This window comes from Chaetodon auriga, chromosome 2, assembly GCF_051107435.1.
Source record: "Chaetodon auriga isolate fChaAug3 chromosome 2, fChaAug3.hap1, whole genome shotgun sequence".
Classification (NCBI taxonomy): domain Eukaryota; kingdom Metazoa; phylum Chordata; class Actinopteri; order Chaetodontiformes; family Chaetodontidae; genus Chaetodon; species Chaetodon auriga.
Window position 1 is genome coordinate 8,361,493 of NC_135075.1, and position 18,453 is coordinate 8,379,945.

The 18,453-nt window shown below is 42.1% G+C and overlaps 1 protein-coding gene across 11 annotated transcripts in view; it reads right to left on the reverse strand.

The window, feature by feature from the left end:
* itpr1b (inositol 1,4,5-trisphosphate receptor, type 1b) overlaps positions 1-18,453 on the reverse strand; it is an 83,580-nt gene that overhangs the window by 31,441 nt on the left and 33,686 nt on the right. For 5 of the 11 annotated variants that reach the window (XM_076752494.1, XM_076752580.1, XM_076752539.1 and 2 more), the window contains 6 exons: positions 18,170-18,318; positions 17,105-17,216; positions 13,999-14,034; positions 6,637-6,684; positions 5,770-5,899; positions 3,312-3,496 (listed from right to left, as the gene is read on the reverse strand). In XM_076752494.1, coding sequence (XP_076608609.1) covers positions 3,312-3,496; positions 5,770-5,899; positions 6,637-6,684; positions 13,999-14,034; positions 17,105-17,216; positions 18,170-18,318 — 660 coding nt within the window. Of the gene's footprint in view, positions 1-3,311; positions 3,497-5,769; positions 5,900-6,636; positions 6,685-7,668; positions 7,705-13,998; positions 14,035-17,104; positions 17,217-18,169; positions 18,319-18,453 lie in introns of all 11 variants that reach the window. The other 6 variants (XM_076752529.1, XM_076752511.1, XM_076752503.1 and 3 more) reach the window with 2 other exon arrangements.

Below are 18,453 nucleotides of genomic sequence, written 5' to 3' on the forward strand. Positions count from 1 at the left end.
TGACGAACCACCAAACTATTTTCAGTGTATGGGCAGATGTCAAGATGAGGACTGCATCAGCAACATCAGTGAGTCTGATTTTTAATGTGCAAAGTTGACATTTATCTGCTGGACTGTACAGGCGCTCGTGACTCAGTGATTAGCTTTGAAAGCTTTGAAACTCGCTTTTTGGCCTGTTCTCACAAGTGTATCAAGCCCATGTATTAAAGTGACTGTAACTGTAACAACTGGGTTGTTTGTTTGGGGCATGTTAATGGACAAACAAATTGTTGTTTTCGTACAACAGGTAAATGCGTGATCGAAGGACAATGCAGCAAATTCCAATATTAGGATTTAATAAAAGGGCAAATCCTGCAACTTATTTCACAAATCCTAAATATTCTTCACCTGCTGGTCCCCTTTGTAATGTCATGGCAAAGTCTGGGGCAGCGGCAGCCTGTTCAGTATGTTACACTTACACATCATGTAGGGTGCAGGTATGGAAAAGCCTATTTGTATTCCCTACAACACTTACCCCGTCCCTCAGGGCTGCCATACATCAAGTCAAGTGTGCACCAAGCTCTAGGCCCTGGATGAATTGAGTCTGAACCCAACTCACAGCTCTCCATCTCCCTCTCCGCTTATACTTGTTTTCTTCCAGAAATTCTGTTGGCTAAGCTACAGCCCTGGATTACCTCAAAAACAAACAAACAGACTGCTGAGAGAAATCAGTGGGCATGTTTTTGTCCTGCTTTTCATTTAGGCAACAAGAACCCTTCTGTCCTGAAAAGGGGGCAGGCAATCCATCGTTGTGTAAGACAGGGAAATGTGGTGCATCTGCTGACATGCTGTTGAATTCCCTCTGAACCATGCAGGATCTTTCAACAAAGTTCACTTCTCCCTGTACCGGGTGAAGGAAGGAAAAAAAACACCTAACTTACGTAGAGAGGTAGAAATTCAGACATCTGCTGTCGATTCTCTGTAATTTCTACCAATAACTTGGTGCTACTTCCCTATATAGCACAATAACTGGCACTAATTTGCATCCTAAGTCCTCTCCGGTATTCTAATGTGTAAAACATTTACCTTCAAAACTGCGACTCAAACAAGACAAAGAACTTTGCAAATATTTACAATGGCCTGGGGTGCACAAAGCAAACAAAAAAGTTCCACACCCAGTTCAAAATTTACGCCACAGGCACCTTTCACCAGTGGACATTGAGCTTCTTCATCATGGCTTAACCTTAAAAAACGTGTATCAGCACATGAAATGACAGGTAAGTCAATATGTCAGAGGAGTTGACGTGTCCTACGGGAGGCTGTAGGGCGTGGTTTTTTCTCAGGTCACACCAGAGCGCAAGTGAAATCTATTGGATCTCTGGAGAAGTCATGCCTTTCTCTGCCCCTTTTCTACTAGCAAAACATGACCCAGTTAAGAGTCTGGTTGGAATGTTAGGAGGCCCAGGGCTGCCGGCGTCATTCACCCAAGCAGAGAGGCAGGCAGCAGCTTATGTAACAGGAGTCATGTGAGTGCCTTTGTGTACACTGTGGGAAGTCAGGCCTTATCAGGTAACGATTAGGAGCGGGGGGGTCGATTCAGAGAGGAATCACGATTCCCTTATTCTTGATGATACACAAATGCCAAAAAGACTTGTACCTTGTTGACAATGATGTGTTAATACAAGGGAAAAAGCAGAAAATCAAGCACAAGAGCACAGTGCAGCTGTGCCATGCACAAGCTAGTTATCTTTTAGTTCATCTTCAGAAAAGGCAAGTGATTGGGCACATTTTGGATTCAATAACTTAACGATTAACTTTGTATGACTAAAGTGAAGTAATTTGTGGCCAACTCTGGCCACTTTAAGAAAATAACATGATCCAACGTCTGTTTCTTTTCAAGAGATCTGCACCTGTGCAGCATTGTGAATGACAATGCTAACTAGAATTACTGCCTGCCTATTGCATGCCTCTTCACACACACCTTCAACCGGCAGCACAGAAGAGGTGAAGACCCAAAATTAGAGTCACCAATTCACTATCAAACCAAATGTGAAATATGGAGGTTTTGCATTGAATTATGGCCAGTGAAGTTGACCTTTGACCTTTTGGATATAAAATATCATCACTTCAGTTTTTCATCCTATGAGACATTCGAGTGAAATGTTGTCATAATTAGCATATGAATTCTTGAGATGGCCAAAAACTTGCTTCGTGAGGCCACAGTGACCGTGACATTGGACATTTGTCCACCAAAATGTAATCAGTTCATCCTTGAGTCCAAGTGAACCTTTGCACCTAATGTCAACAAATTTCCTCAAGGCCTTGCTGAGATATCATGTTCACGAGAATGGGACAGACGTACGGACAGACCACCACAAAACATAATGCCTCTGGCCACAGTTCTTGCCGGCACTGCGGCATAATAACACAGTGGAGAATCGTGACACCAGGAATCGGCATCAGATCCGTTGGGTAAGGCTGCCAAAGTTTCACACCCCTATAAAAACACTATGCAAATAGGAGCCTATTATGCAACAGGCCTGCTTGTGCAAGTAAAACACAAGAGCATAAATACACAGACCACAAAACCAGAATACACTGATGGATGGCTTACAAGCAGTGTGTACTTACACACTTGGTCACAAATACACACATGCACATATTCTAGTTCATGCATGCAGTAAGCACACGCACACAAAAGCACAATTACACCCACTCAAAAGCACATACACACTGACGCAGACACACACACACACACCAGCCTGCAAAGCTGAAAAATGCAGTTGCAAACACAGCAGCGCTCTCTCTCCTCTAAACCTGCTTGCTGTGAGGTTCGCAAAGAGTTAGTGTCACCATAGCAACCCCTAGCTGGCTGCGGGGAGGCAATGACGTATTTGGCTGCACAGCTTTGACCTCTCCAAGCAGACTACTGTTGCTCTTCCTTTCTGACTTCCTTTTCTCTTCTCCTCACTTTCCCTTTTTTTCACAACTCAAAATGTCAGTAAGCTCAAACACGTCAGGATGCTTTCTGCACCTGGTTGTTAAGTCTAGATTGGTCAAGTCATCCATGGTCGCTTCATATTTTTATTTATTTTCTTGCTGACAGAATGGAGCTCTAAGGCAATAACTTAAATTCTTCACACCACAGCTTTGAACACCTCAGATAACATCTCCTCGTTGAGATTCTGCTCATGCCTCGCTGAAGGGAATGCTGTTACTGGTCCCATTTAATTGCAGGGTGGTGTGAGTGTTGGAGCTCATTAACACTTCACACCCACTCTCCTCTGCACTGTTTGTGCTGTGTTCTCATGAACCCAGTCACCCCAACTTACCTGGATGACCGTGTTTCCACCCTCCAGCAGTGCGATGGCCAACAGTATACTCTCCTGGAAGATCCGGTCGCTGGTCGCGTTCATGATGAGGTCGATGACCAGATCAGAAGCCCCTTCTTTGTCCAGGTGGCACTGGACCTCCGCCAAACTCAGCTCCCCTCGACCTCCGACCCCAGAGCTGACAACTGTGGTCACAGAAGTGAAAAAGATTATCATCTACATATTCACCATTAACTAGTTGCTTACTAGCGTGCAAAATAGTAACATACTGGCTCTCAGTCATTATAAAGCACTTATTCTGCATGCCCATATTTTGCCACAATAACCTCCTAACTACTTCTTATGGATAGTAAGTAAGGAAATTGCTGTACACGAATAACCTAACCCCTTGAATAAGGCACTAATAAGTGCTTTATAATGACTAATAAGGAGGCAATATGCTACAAATATGCATTTAAATAATCAATTAGTTAATGGTAAATATGTGTACCTGAGTATTAAGTGCTACATAATAGATCACCAGGTACAATCTGTTACCATACTTGATCAGTAAATGTGTATTAAATGCAATTTAAGAGTCTTCTATGATACCTCAAGCCTTTGTTCAGAACAGAAGTCACTACATTTATATTTAATGTGTTGGCACAAAACGAATGAATTGCGTTGGTGTTATTGCTCGTTATAGCCTACTAATATAACAAATAGATACAATAAAAAGCACAGATTTTCAGTTGCAGGAATATCACTCAGTTTACTGGACAGGATTAAGAATGGGGATGTCGTTTCTGACATAGATAGGCCGCTACATTCAGAAGAAATAGTGTGCGGATGAGATAGATGCAGCTGTGCAACTTGCTGCAAGTCTGCATGCAGACACCATTATGAATCATCATATTTCTTTTGATCATGTGAAAAAGTCTGATGGTCTTGGAAACTCCGACTACAGCCTCAGTGCCAACTGATCAGGAAGGATTTTTTAGGGTACAAGGAAAACTAACCAAACTATGCTTTGATACCCCCGAGTGGCAACAAAACACAAACAGCTGTAGTACACAGAAATATATATATATACACATACACATACATACACTGCCACCTCCTCTTCATGCATCCTACCCCATAAAACTGAGATGAAGGACTGCAAGCAACTCATTGGTTGCACCAATTCTCACCAGGGTTATTTCATTTTCCCACAATGGAAAACCATCAGAATAGCCAGAGATGCTACTGTCACATAATAAAGAGCGCAGAGGACATTTAAATGAGGTTTATATAGGATAGCGTTTAATAAAGGAGTTTATGCCTGATGGGATGAGCCACAGGTGTCTCTTCTGTCCATTCTGCCGCAGCACACAGACAACATCAGATGTGTCTGTAACCCATGGAGGCACTCTGATTGCTGCTGCTGGCTACCACAGTGGTGAGATAACAGCACCCATCAGAGCCGTCTCTGGCTGGGCGAGCCACTGAATCAACAACACATCCCATTCTAGACGGAGCGTGGCTATCTGGTCGCCTGGCAACAACACGGCCCGCAGTATGCTCAGTAGCGGAGTGGGGTCCAAGTGCTTAGAGGAGTACAAGGCCATGGCTGTGAATAAGATCTCATTTTTTCCTCCACTCTAAAGCGTTAGAGATGAACGATGAGTCATAGCTGTGATGAGAGACACACAGTGACTTGCTGGAATGAATAAATGTCAGTTAGGAACGACCTATTACATTTGTGAATGTCTGTCTCGATTGAGCAAAGGCTGAGAGACGGACGGATGGAGAGGCCGCTGCAGCTTCTGCTAACAACTGCTTTCTGTACAAACAGTATGTATGGTCTTCTGTATATGTTTTGTTGTGAACTCCGTGCACATGTGCACAAAGTGTATGTCGCTGTAGATAGACAGTGTGGTCCAGGTGGGTGGTGTCGACCCATATCAAAGCCATCTTGTGTTTACTGCTGCGTAAAGTGGAAACTGTCAGTGACATCTGTCACTATGACTATTCTTTGTAACCCATGTAACTAATAGAGAAACATTTTCCACATGAGAGGAGCTTTCACATTATCTGTGAGCAATTTGCTGTGAAAATCAATCATTGATTTAAAACTATTTACAATTCTTAACTTTTGACCACATGTTTCACTCATACCTGTTAAAATAACTGGCAAAACTCTCATACTACATTAAATGGAATTTATCTTTTGGTATTTCTTGTACCTTCTTAGCTCGGCATGTTATTTCTTTTAAATTTATTTCCCATAAAGTTTGAATGGCATGACTTAAGCTGAAGAGTTTCATGTTTTTCTTTATAATTAGTCTGTTCCTCACTGCCATATTGCAGCTGGCAGCTATGAACTATTTCAGTCTCATTTCAATTCATGGCGCTGTGTGTGGCCCGTTTTCCCAAGCAAGTCATTCCAAAATCACCTCGTCTTTATGAGCTTTACCATACAGACACACATACCCACCTGTAGGTGACTTTCCCTGGACTCCAGGCGTGAGCGGGCCGTTGCTGAAGGTTGTGAGGCTGTCTCTCCTCTGGCCAGGTTTGACGTTTCCATAGTATCGATTGACCAAGATCTGCCGCAGAGCTTCGCCCTATCAGTGAGAATGGATGTTAGGAGATGAAATCCAATTATAGTTACCATGTCACAGAAATGGAGCTGGAACCCAAAGTCAGTATTACTGTGCTAATGTGGCAGTACAAGACAAGAAAATCAATGTGAGAATCCACATAACCACACTGTCGGTTTGAAGCCCACAACAGAAAGCAGTGACAAGTTACAAGATTACACGGACACACAAAAAAAATTCTGATCATCTCCCAGCTCCTCTTCTCTTTTTCATCCTATTTGGTCCTTTTGGAGCTCCTCAAGGCAATTAAATAGACACTTTAAAATTACTGCAGTTGAATAAACATTTAGTAGAAATAAAAATAAAGCAAAAGAAAAAAAGAAAGAAGAAGAAACACAGAAAAAGAAGAAGGTTAAAGGGCCACAGCCCTGAAGACTAATCTAAATAAGACATCCCCCTTGGAAGAACACATAACAACACACTTCTTGTTATTTGACCTTTGCCTCTGACCTCAGTCAGTGATGTTCAAAGATGACACTGTCCCAACTTAATATTTGCTGAAATTCAATGTTTCCCAATATTAATGTCCACCACTCGATGTGCCTCACATGTTACATATCGCATATCTGACAGGGGAGTGAGTGGGTGCCATGCTGTGGAAGCAGAGTGACTGCGAGGGCATCGCAACAGTCAGTCAGTCGTCAGCCATCGATAAGATGACGGCCTGGACCAGACCACAGCAAACCAAACTCAGTACCTACCCTCGTTTGATCCTCCAGTTGCTTCTGTGGCTGGTTGGGATCAAGCTCCTTAAAGGTGATGTGAGTTAGCAGAAAGCAGTAAAATAAGAAAGAAAATTAAAAAATAAATAAATAAAGAGGTCAGAAAGAAATTAGAAAACAAAATAGTGTGTTAATACAGTGCAAATTAGTTACTTTACTAGCATGCAGGAAATTGGGGGTGCAAATTAGCTCAAGCAGTTAAGAGGGAAGTGGTTGTCTCAGGGAAGATGCAAGTTCGAGTCAAAGTCATGCAAGGTTTCATGCAAGGAAGGACTGATATTCACTCTACAACGTCATACCTACACAGACTTCATTATTCAGAAAAAAGCCCATGTCATAGCTCATTTCAAACATCTTACACTCTTGACAGTGTTTTGTGGGAAAGTTCAAACATTGTCGTCTGTCATGTAGTGACTCCCTTATTACTTTCCAGTCATAGTGGCAAAATAGCCAAAATATTTACATAAGAGATGGACAAGCTGCCAGAGGGGGGGAAACACAAGCCATGAGAATGAGGGGGAAAAAATAAAGGAAAAAAAAAAAAACTCTGTCCAAGTTACATAATGGAGCCGTGAGCTACTGACACACACTGTAAGCACCAATCTGGCATGGAAAAACACCTCAGCCATGACTTCAACCCCCCCACCCCACTGAAAGAGGGTCAGGAAATTGGACTTTGCTCAAAAACAAAGAGGTGGATGGGAAGATGAAGGAAAGACAGGAGGGAGAGAGGGAGGAATTGATGAGTGGACAAGTGGGAGGCGGTGCTCAAACAATGGCCAACATGTAGCATAATTCAAGTTCCACAGAGTGAGCAACATGCATGAGAGGGCCCTCAAAAGAGGAAACAGAACATGGTGATGGCCTGCAGCTCTTATCTATTCAGATAAAGAGATAAAGACTGAACACAGGTGTCATGGAATGGAGTTAGTAAGTAAATATGGCAGATGATCAAAGATCAGCAGTGACCCATACTAGCGTGCAGCGGGGCAGTATGGGTCTCAAACACACCTCGGCAGGGACTTCTGGCTCAGGTGGAGGTGCCAGCTGATTGGAAATAGAAGGATGATGTTAGTCAAAGTCTGAAGATGTTGAGTTAGTTGTGTTGCATCTGCCTCCAAAGAGTAGCGCCCTCTCTAAAAACTCCAAACAAACTCCTCGCCCATAGAGGCTGCTTTTTACTGATACATCCATTTGTGTCTGACTTTCTGCTGCTCACTATGGTAGCCAGTCACATGCACCACTGCACATCATGAACATGCATGATTTAGAGAGCCAGGAGCAGAGAGAAGGTGGACAGAAAACATGTTAAGCTCTGAGATCTTGGTGATAATGGATTGCTGGCAGTATGTAGGAAAGTATTTCACTTCAATGTGTCTCGTGTTCTCATGGAGCCAGCCTTATGGGACAGCATGGGCGATAAGCAGCATTAACCTACTGCAGCACAAAAAATACAATAAAACTCGCCCTGCCTTCACCACACTATAGACCTTTGGCTACAATTTTGCGCTGTAGTGCCTTTAATATTCTGTGGTTCACTGTTGACCTCCTGCTGCAAAATGCTGCTGCCTATTCCCCAACATGACAAGGAAGAGAGAGACCAAGAAAAGCAAAAAATGTGCACAATCATCTAAATGTGCATTTTGGCTGCTATAAAGGCCACGTGAGAACTATTTGTAACTCAGCTGATTTTTGACCCGGTGGTACCACTCAGGGGAAAAGTTAAAGTTATGGTTATCATTTTTCCGTCAGAATCGGGTTACAAACTAACTGATCTTTTTAACAGTGAATGTTGTATGAACTGATGTGCAGTAGGTTATAGAGACAACTCATTTTCAGTGCACCAAACTAAAACAGCTTCAGCAAATCAGCAAAAAAGGAGTTAAAAAGCAAAATAAATAAAAGCATCAATATTTAACTCTGTGGGCTGCTAATGGTAGGTCAGTCGTATAGTCTGAGCAAAACAAAACAGATCACACAATAACAAAAACAATAATGTACAATTTGGAAACAAAAAAAAAAAAGCACCTCACAGTTTCTTAGCAAAATAATACAAAGTCCCTCAGTTCATACAATTCAAGTTTTATAAAAGAGAATAAAATAAAATGTAAGCCTTCAGAGTATAGGGGTATTCGAAGTCCGGTTGCTCAACAACTCATTTAACTAAGCTTAGATAAATACCTATATACATGCACACACACAAAACCTCACAGCGAATGCGAGAGGCGAAATAACATGTAACCTAATATGGCTATACGTCTCCATCTGTAACCCAGTCATGGTGGTTTATGCTGATTAATTGTGCAACTGGACAGGAATTTCCCTACAACAAGCCCCCTTCTATGTCAACACATTGATTTCCACAGAAAAATGGTGATGCATCATGCGTGCAACTGAAGCTGTGTTCAACATCCACCGCTGACGTTGTGTAATTCAGCAGGAATTTTAACTTTTAATAAAATCCTCTGGCACATAAAAACACGCTTCAGCTACATGGACAATAACTGCTAGCATCCATTTCACTTGTTTTGCTTCCCACAGTCTGTGAAAAAATATCCATAGAGGCAATGTCAGACAAATAAACACGATGACACTGAGTTGCGAAAAGCTCATATGATCTCACCTACCAGAAGAATCGGTATGGTATCGGTAGTCATACAATCCCTTTGTTTACAATCACACATCTAAGAGCCCTAACCCATATCCTAAAATGGGCAGACACTGTGCGCAGTGCTTTATCTCACCTCACTGAGAAGTCATAAAGAAAACTGGCTGTTCCTAATAAAAGAAAACAAGTCTTCAGGGAAAGGGCCAGAAGGACGCTTCTGTATAGCACTCTGCCAACAATATTAAAACTGGCTTGTAACAGAGGCAGACCTCAAATAATTAACAGGTGTTATGTTGGATGAAGTTCACACCCACCACCCAAAGTAAATACCTAACTTTGCCATGCCCCCCTTGTCTACCCTGTGCCACCTAGATTGAGGTGCACCACTGCTGCTACTGTCTCCTGGAAGACATCTCTGCTGCACTTATATTGCCCATTACCACTGAAGGTCACACATCAGTGAGGAGTTTAAAATTCCAGGAAAAATGGGAAAAAAGGAAAGAAAATTGCTGGTTCTTATGTAACTGCTTCCTGAGAGCTGGCTGGAGCCCAAGAATCGTGCAGCATTAAGTTAAGGAAACTGGGACAGCGCTGTGTGTTGCTGAGGAATGTCTGCAGCTCCCCCTGTTGACCAAGAAAGAAAACAACAGAAAAAAACAACAGGCCAGAGTCTCCTGACTTCACCCACAGTAGCAGGCGGGAGGATAAACCAGGACAAGCAGAGTTTATCTGAGGCAGTTTGGCAGAGTTATTGAATGACGGAGAAAGTGAAAGTGAAATGGACAAAACAATAATATTTGTGAAAGTATCGGTCGGGATGTGGTCAGAAAAACGCATGAGGACAAAAGAGGAAATGGTACTCCAAAGATCTGGAGCTAAACAAATAGTAATGAGGACACTGTGGGCTGGCGTAGACACAAACAGATGGAGGAACACACACACACACACACACACACACACACAGACCACCACATTAGCATAGAAATAGACCCTTATATAAATTCAGCTCCATGTATGGGTCAAACGCTCAGCGCCTCGGCAGTCCTCGGCAAACAGTATTACGTCACCAGAACCAGACAGAGACATCATCTCCTTCTGAGCCCCCCGGCCTCCCGCAGTCTCACAAACAAAGAAGTCCACATGCACGTGAAGGAAACACAAACACATGTAGTGGTTGATATGATCGGGCCTGACAATGAGGGTGGCATGCGAGCCATGTCTTGTTTTCTGCTGGCTCGCATTTTTATCACGTTTCTATTTCTGGGAGAGTGAGATAACCTCTGCTAACGGGTGAACCGTCACTTTGCTTTATCCTGCTCTCTCATCACTCTCCCTGGATGCACACACACACACCTACACATTTGCATCATTTTCTGGGGACACTACATAGATTTCCATTCATTTCCTGGTGACTTAACCTAACCATAACCTCTACTTGCCTAAGCCTAACGCTTTACATTTGCCAGACTGGCGAGTCCTCACAATGTGACTGTGTAAACAGATTTATGTCCCCACAACGTGAGGAATACATGGCCACACACACACATGCACGCACACACACACAAAATCCAGCCCACAGACTGGCCATGCAACAACAAGATGTGATGGGGTCCGTCAAACCATAGTGAAACTGACAGCTGCACTCATTGCTAGAGACCTTTGGGTGGGAGTTGGGGTGTGTTGTGGTAGGTCAGAGAGTAGCAGCAGGCTAAACACTGGGGTTACATAACAGCTATCACGGCAGTTTATCCTGCTGCCACTGAGAGGAAGTTGGGGTTTTGGCCTGACTGTCTTCCATCTGAATGACATCCACACACATGCTGCCAGCCAACAGTCAGACCAATGTGAGCTGTTGTTGAAGTGAGTGCGTGCGAGGATGAGTGACATACGGCATGTGCTGCGGGGGTGAGGGAGGATGCGTACATTCTTAAGATGCACATGGGAGGAGTTGACGGAACAAAGCGCTGCTCTCTCACAACAGCCCTGTTTTTGTGGAAGCCGGGGATTTCCATTGCTACGGTACCAAGTGCCATGTATAGGGAGGGAGGGAAGGAGGGAAAATAAAACAGAGAGACATAACAGAGAAACTAAGAGCATGTTGCTTCCTGGCAACTCTGGAAAGACCCTTTCCAACAGTTTCCCCATTTCCCCAACTCTCATCATTGTTCACTTCCCCTGCACTCATCACACTCTTGATTAAGTGACTAGTTGACTGTCAGCCTGTTATTCACTCCCCGATGTTATTTTCCCACAGGCACAGATTCTCCTGCTCTGATAACTGCAGGTCTGACAGTCTTTTCAAGAGAAGTGACCGAGTAGGCTGTAAACATTAACATGTGCTGTTCCCAACAAAGGAGTATAACAATCCCAACACAAGGTCCACTTACCAAGTTTTCTCGGGGGCTTTCAACCATATTACACAGTCCTCATCAGTGGACAGAGTTTGCTCAGTTGTCATGGAGATGAATCTGCTGACATGCGAGCGCAGTAGCTGTTGTGATTTTATCCATAGCACCTTTAGGACCTCTCATCTTAAAGGCTCCTGAAAATGGTAAGTGGTAAGTGGGCCTTCAGCTGTGACCACCAAACTGCTATTTCCAAGGGGCAGAAAAAACTTTGATGCTTAACTTTAAGCCAACATGGACGAGATGTCCTGAAAATGCTACGAATGAAATCATTATAGTTACTGAAAGTACATGTCAGCTCCATCTGTTGATGAAGATCTTATGATATGGTTAAAAGTGCCCAAAAAAAAGAAAAATTCTGAGCATTTTGTCAAAATTTTCAAATGTTTTACTGTTTAAAGAGTAAAGCAATAGAAATATAAAATACACAAAATAAAAAAAAAATCTAAAATAAAAGTAAGAAAAGTAAAGTTTAAAACTGAGTAAAATAGCGAGGGGACCAGATCACACTATGACCAAGACTTGAGATAAACGAGAGATTTAAGAGCTGATCTTGACAGGATGTCAGAACCAGCACATCTAAAATGCACTGTCCCTGGGGGCCTGGCTGGTGGTACATTTAATGGTATACATAAAGTCTTAAATTTGCTGCTAAAGCTCACAAGCAGCCCATAAACAGAGACCAGTGGTTACCACCTCGAGTAAGCTAAAGAGTTGACTGCCTCCTGATCTGAATATAGAGAACTGCAGCAGTCCAAATGAGAGGAAACACAAGCATGGAGTACTTTATCAAGATCTCTGGATGTCAAAAACAATTTGGTCTGATGGTTTTTATAGTCCTCTAAAACAACAACAAAATCTTCTAGCAGTTGTTTGTATTTTTGTACTTGACAGACATACAAAAAATATCACTCCCACAGAATATTCTTGACATTAGTCACCAGTGACATGTGAGATATGGTTCCTCTGTAGTCACACCCATGATCCCTGTAACCACGCATTATCAACAACAGAAAGGAGAAACTTGTTTTATCCACTTCCTTAAGGCCAGGGGTCATGACCACCAGCTTATTTTCGCACTGCACTCTTACTGTATGACATGCACGCTGCCGCTCACAGCCCCCCGGTGTTCTGAACTATCTATATGTGTTAGATGGAGTATCCCCGGCTATATTTACACTCACACCTGCTTTTCCATGGTGGCAAAGGGCTTAGAAGAATATGCCACCATCCATCACGCTGTGCAGCATGAAGATTGAGTGACCAGAAAAACAGAAAGCTCTCATCGATGTAACTCTAATAAATACCAGCTCACCATGTTCAGTTTTTAGAGAGACTGCTAAATTGTTAGTGTGTTCACTTGGTTAGATTACACTAAAGACAGGTCCACTGGGGGGTTTAGCAACCACGAAGGAGTTTCCATCCTACAATTAAGGGTTAATTAAATTAAAAATTTCACTTTAAAGGCTGATAGTATTTCAATTAGGTTACAGTTTTAGTCCAGGCAGTGTGAAGAAGGCTTTGAAATGGCATTTAGACCATCTTATTGTGAAAGAAATACAATTCACTGAATTAAAAAATAAATAAATAAATAAATAATAATAATAATAATCAAGATTATCAACTGGAGATCAAAAACAAAGTCAAAAATCAAATCAAATCTCCTTAACTGGAAAGGAGATTGAGAGAGAGGACAGAGAGAAAGGAGTTTAAAGAGAAAGGATTTCAAGTGGTTGTGACAGTGCTGGGATTTGAGAGCAAACAAAAAAAAAAAAAAAAAAAAAAAGAAAAAGAAAACACCCTCTGTCCCTCCATGGAAATTCCAGGGCCCAAAAGTCCCACACAATTCATGATGAGCAATCTGAGCTACATAAAGGTGCAGTTATGGGAAAGCTGTTAAACTGTTCTGTTTTAAATAAAGCTGCTAAAATGGATTAACAATCATCCACCTAACATCATTGGTAAAAGACAGTAATGCATGCCTGCACTCTCCACAACACACTCAGTAAATCAATACTCTCCTCAGAAACTAATTTCTTCCTTAAAGAGCGCACTCCAACACAGTAAGTAAGTACGCGACCATATGGAGGCACAACAGACAAGCATATTGCATAATGTGAGCTAGAAATGTCAGCAGTGTGCTACGCTTTAACATGGAGATCAGGAGCAACTCTGACAGGCACAAAACAGGGAGGGATGGACTAAGCTACCGACAGGTGTCACAGATGAGAATGTGGTGCTAGAAAGTCTACTTAGCACAAAGCGTGTCTATGCTGTTAGTGGGAGACAGATCAAATGTACATCACAATAGTAAGTAAAATGATCAACCTCAGCCACATCCATTTCATCATCAAAGGCAATCAGCTGCAAGAGAAAGAGTATAGGGAGCAGAGTTAGTAGAGCTAGATTAGTGAGTTTCAGTAAAGCTCGGTCACAAGTGTGTGAATGTAAAGCTTGTCGCACACGCAGCATGTCAAGTTAGTGACAGCAGTGAAAGAAAAGCATGTTAAAACTCCAAACCACAAAACATTAGGCCGAATGAGTTCACCCGTGCAGTGATTAATAAATGTGAAAACACCCTCCCATCTTGATGTTTAATTGTTTCACAATATCATCACACATCATAGTAAGCTCGCTTGATATTCATTTACAGAAAAAGCGCGCAGTGGTTGCAAATATTTACCACCTTTAAGTCGGCATTAAGCAGAGGCACGTAAGGTCACATGTCTGTTAAAACTTATGCCTTCATGCCCTCTGGCAAACACGAGTAGAGACAGAGCATCTGAGGTCTTCTGTGAGTTTTCTTTTTTCAACGGTGGTTTTCTCCAGAGAGACAAAATGGAATCAGAAAATAGTGAAGCTGCCTCACACATATAGTCACAGTGGTATTTAGGGATTCTGGGCTGAATTTTAGAAATACCACCTTTTTGCTCTCATATTGATGAATGAAGTGTGAGGTGCTCTGTAGATGCAAAATAAAGGTGTAAGTGAGCTATCCATTATTTTGTATGCAGATTAGGTGAGAACGGGTGTGCAAATAAATACATGGATAAAACAAAAGGTTGTGTATTTTAGAAATGTATTTAGTGTAGCTGTTGAGGTGCTTCACTATTAGAAGCTGGTCATGAGTACAAATATTAGGCCTGATTTTGTTTTGAATGCCTGTTTCCTACACACACTCACCTGTACATGAACCCTGGCTAACCTGCAGGAGTCACGACGCGGACGTGATCCCTCACTGGCTTCCCACCTGCTATCATTGCTCATTACGTTTGAAAATTGAACATGTGTCTCTGCAGTGGTGAGTGTTTCATTCCCCTGTGGCACCTGGTTTGGTGCAATATGTGCAAACAGGGCTTTAGATTCTTCATGACTTAAAGTAAATCTACATTTGGTCACAAAGCTTCGCTAAGATGCGTCTTCACTTTGTTTTCCTTTGCTTATAGGCAGGTATGTCAATGGTGCATAGGGCTACTCGTGTCATGTCATTTTCTCTGTAATGTAAGGGTGTGTGTTCTATTTCTTGGAGGCTTTATGCATGTACTGTACACTTGTTTTTTTAAATTTTAAACCTGCACACCCATGTTTACTGTAGCAGCTCTTTCCTTCCTTTTGCATTAGTGCCCGCATAGTCTTTCGTGTGTCTTATTGCGCATGCATGAGATACAAACAGGGACTTGCTCTTAAAAACATGCTCTATAGCGCTTCTAGGGGGCAGAAACTCCACAAATACCTTTGAAACATATTGCATTGCATCAAAAGTGAAAACAATGCCTTCAATTTCATTATCAAAATCTGAATTCTAGTAGTGGGTTGACTGCTTTTCATCCACTGACTGTATTTAAAGATGGATGGCATGATAGCTCCCCAAAAGTCACAACATCTTGATTGCCCCCTGGTGGCTGGCTGAGTCGATGTCATAAACCCCGCCCCCTCCATATTAGCATGTCAGTGAATGGGACATGGGCCAAATCAAAAAAAATCAAAGCACAAATCAAATACATTTTTCCCCAAGCATGGCTTCTCTCATCTTAGGTAGTTCTTATCAGGCTATTGTACAACCCGAATTCCAAAAAACTGGGACGGTGTGTAAAACGTGATCATTTGCTAATCCTTTTTGACAATTGGAAACACTACAAATACAATCTATTTCATGTTTGACCTCATCACCTTCATTGTTTTTTGTAAATAATAATGCTTAATTGTTTCAAACAAGTTAGAACAGGAACAACAAAAGTCTGGGAAAGTCGTGGAATACTCCAAAAACACCTGTTTGGAAGATTCCACAGGTAAACTGGTTCATTGGTAACAGGTGATAGTATCATGATTGGGTATGAAAGGGGCATCCTGGAAAGGCTCAGTCGTTCACAAGCAAGGATGGAGCGAGGTTCACCACTTTGAGGAAGACATGATTGAATAAAGGAGATTAATACATGGGCTCAGGAACAAATTGGCATATGTTCTTGATAAACACAGTAAACACAGTTCTGTCAGTCTGTATTTATTTATATTTTACATAGCATCCCAGCTTTTTGAGAATCAGCATTGTATGTTCAAGTTTGACTTTTTCTGATAAATTTGAATGTAATTAATTATTTGATTGCTATAAAAGGGGGTGTGACATCATGATTGACAGCTCGTACATGCTCGCGATTTAATCAGGCGGGTGTTTGGGTAGGACCTCGATACCGTGGCTCCACACCTCGATCACTACTGCGCAGACTGAAGTGAAGTCACCAAGGCAAGATGGCAACATATGCATCTATCTTTGCTTCATTTTTGTACAGTGGGACACAGTGGAGACATGTAGTCCACCTTTATATACAGTCTATGGTTTTTCCCTGTAAAGACTTACTGCTGTCATTGTTGAAACAAGCTGACAGAGTTGAAGCAATCGATTAGAGATAAGTACAGGAGGTCAATGGCAGCCAGTGATGTTATTAGTAATGGATGTTGTGTCAAATGGTTGAGTGAGAGTCAAGGCACGCACACTGTTAATAGTGTTAATAATGCTGATATTCATTGCTTCCATCATTTGGACTTGCTGTTCGTTAAGGTGCTTTGGAAAGAAGGCAATGAGAGGATCTATTTTTCATTAAACATACCAGTGTTTGCCAAAACATAAAACTTGACATGACACAGAGTAGCCATAAACGGCCCTGGCTGCAGCGACTTCAAAGACAAGACTTAACGACATCCGTATGGATTTTTTCCTTTTCAGCGTGTTTTGCAGGCTCCAGAGGCAACCAAGCAGAGCGCAGCCTCCTCTTTTATTGTTTCGTTTTTTGATCTTATATGTTCCAGTAAGTGTGGTGCATTGGGACAGGGACACTGTATTCTGAGATGTCAGAACAGTGTTTTATTTCATGTGTGGGTGAATCTTGGGCACGACAACAAGCAGAAGATGAGAAAGAGGAACACAGAAGGTACATACCTTCTCCCCATAGCCCCGGTCTTTTGTCATCATTTCCCTCAGTGTCTGCAGTACTTTGATGCACAGACGCTCCTCATTCTCCTCCAACAACTGCTTGGTGTGTTTGATCAGTCTGGTCAGGGGGAGAGAAAGAAAAGTGAGGACATACACTTTTTGATGAAATCCACAGTTCTCAAACTACCTAACTGCACAACTGACCACAGCACGACTTCTGTGAAAATCAAACATATTACAGTGGTCTTCTTTTAGCTCATAACGACACACTCGGAGCATAAGAGGCAGACAGCACATTTAGATGTCCTGGATGTAAATGAAAATGACAGGAAACCACAATGCTATTGGGAAGCTTCTCAACACGAAGGAAGATGTTTTTGAACTCTCAGAGACCTATAGAGAGACTGATGACTCCCCAGAGCTAGTGCAGGTTGACACACCTTTAAAGCAAACTACTGTAGTAGAATAATCCCAGCACCAAAAACGGCTTTGTGTGTGCCGCCAGGTTCCTTATAATCCAACAACAACAACAACAAAACAACATAAAAAATTTAAATTCCCTCATTTCATATTCATGTTCAAGAATATTTATTACATTTGATGGATATTTTTAACTATTACAGAGCAATTTCTGGAGCATCTCACTTCGTTTTTCCTAAAATTGGACAGACTGGTTAGAAGAGGCAGCAGGCTTTCTGGTGCATTCATATCAGGGAGCTCAAAAGCAAAAACGAAATGTATTTGCACATAGTTCTGTTTTGAGTTAAACCCAAATACGGGCGCTGGCTGGCCCATTTGAGCCTCTCAGTCAGCACTTCCTCTGAGGTGGCCCAAACCAAACCTTCTGCAATCACAGAACAGCCAAGTTAACCCCCCCCGCCTGTCTCAAGATGTGGAGTGTGACTGTAGAGATCCAGATGTGTGACAAAAACACAACACAACACAAAGAACACATTGTATCTGAAGGTATTCTATACATAAATAGTATAAAAGCAAATGAATAAGAAACATAAATGTTCTCTAAGCCTAGAACATACAAAGACACCTTGGTGGTTAGAGATTTAGACTTACTTTGATATGAATCCTCCACTTTCACATTTCTTGCGAGCTTCTGTGTTCTCAGGAAAGAGGAGCTCTGGACGATGGAGGACATCCACCAGCACTGAGAGCTCAGCTTGCACCAGCGGCCTCAGACGGTCCTCCAGTGCGGACACAATGTCCTACAGAGTATAGTGAAATACAGCCAGAGCACAATCAGAAACTGTAATTTTACTACGAAAGACTGAAGACTAAAATTCTGCGATGAGTTCACAGGCTTAGACTTAAATGTCCACATTGACACGCCAAATAAAACA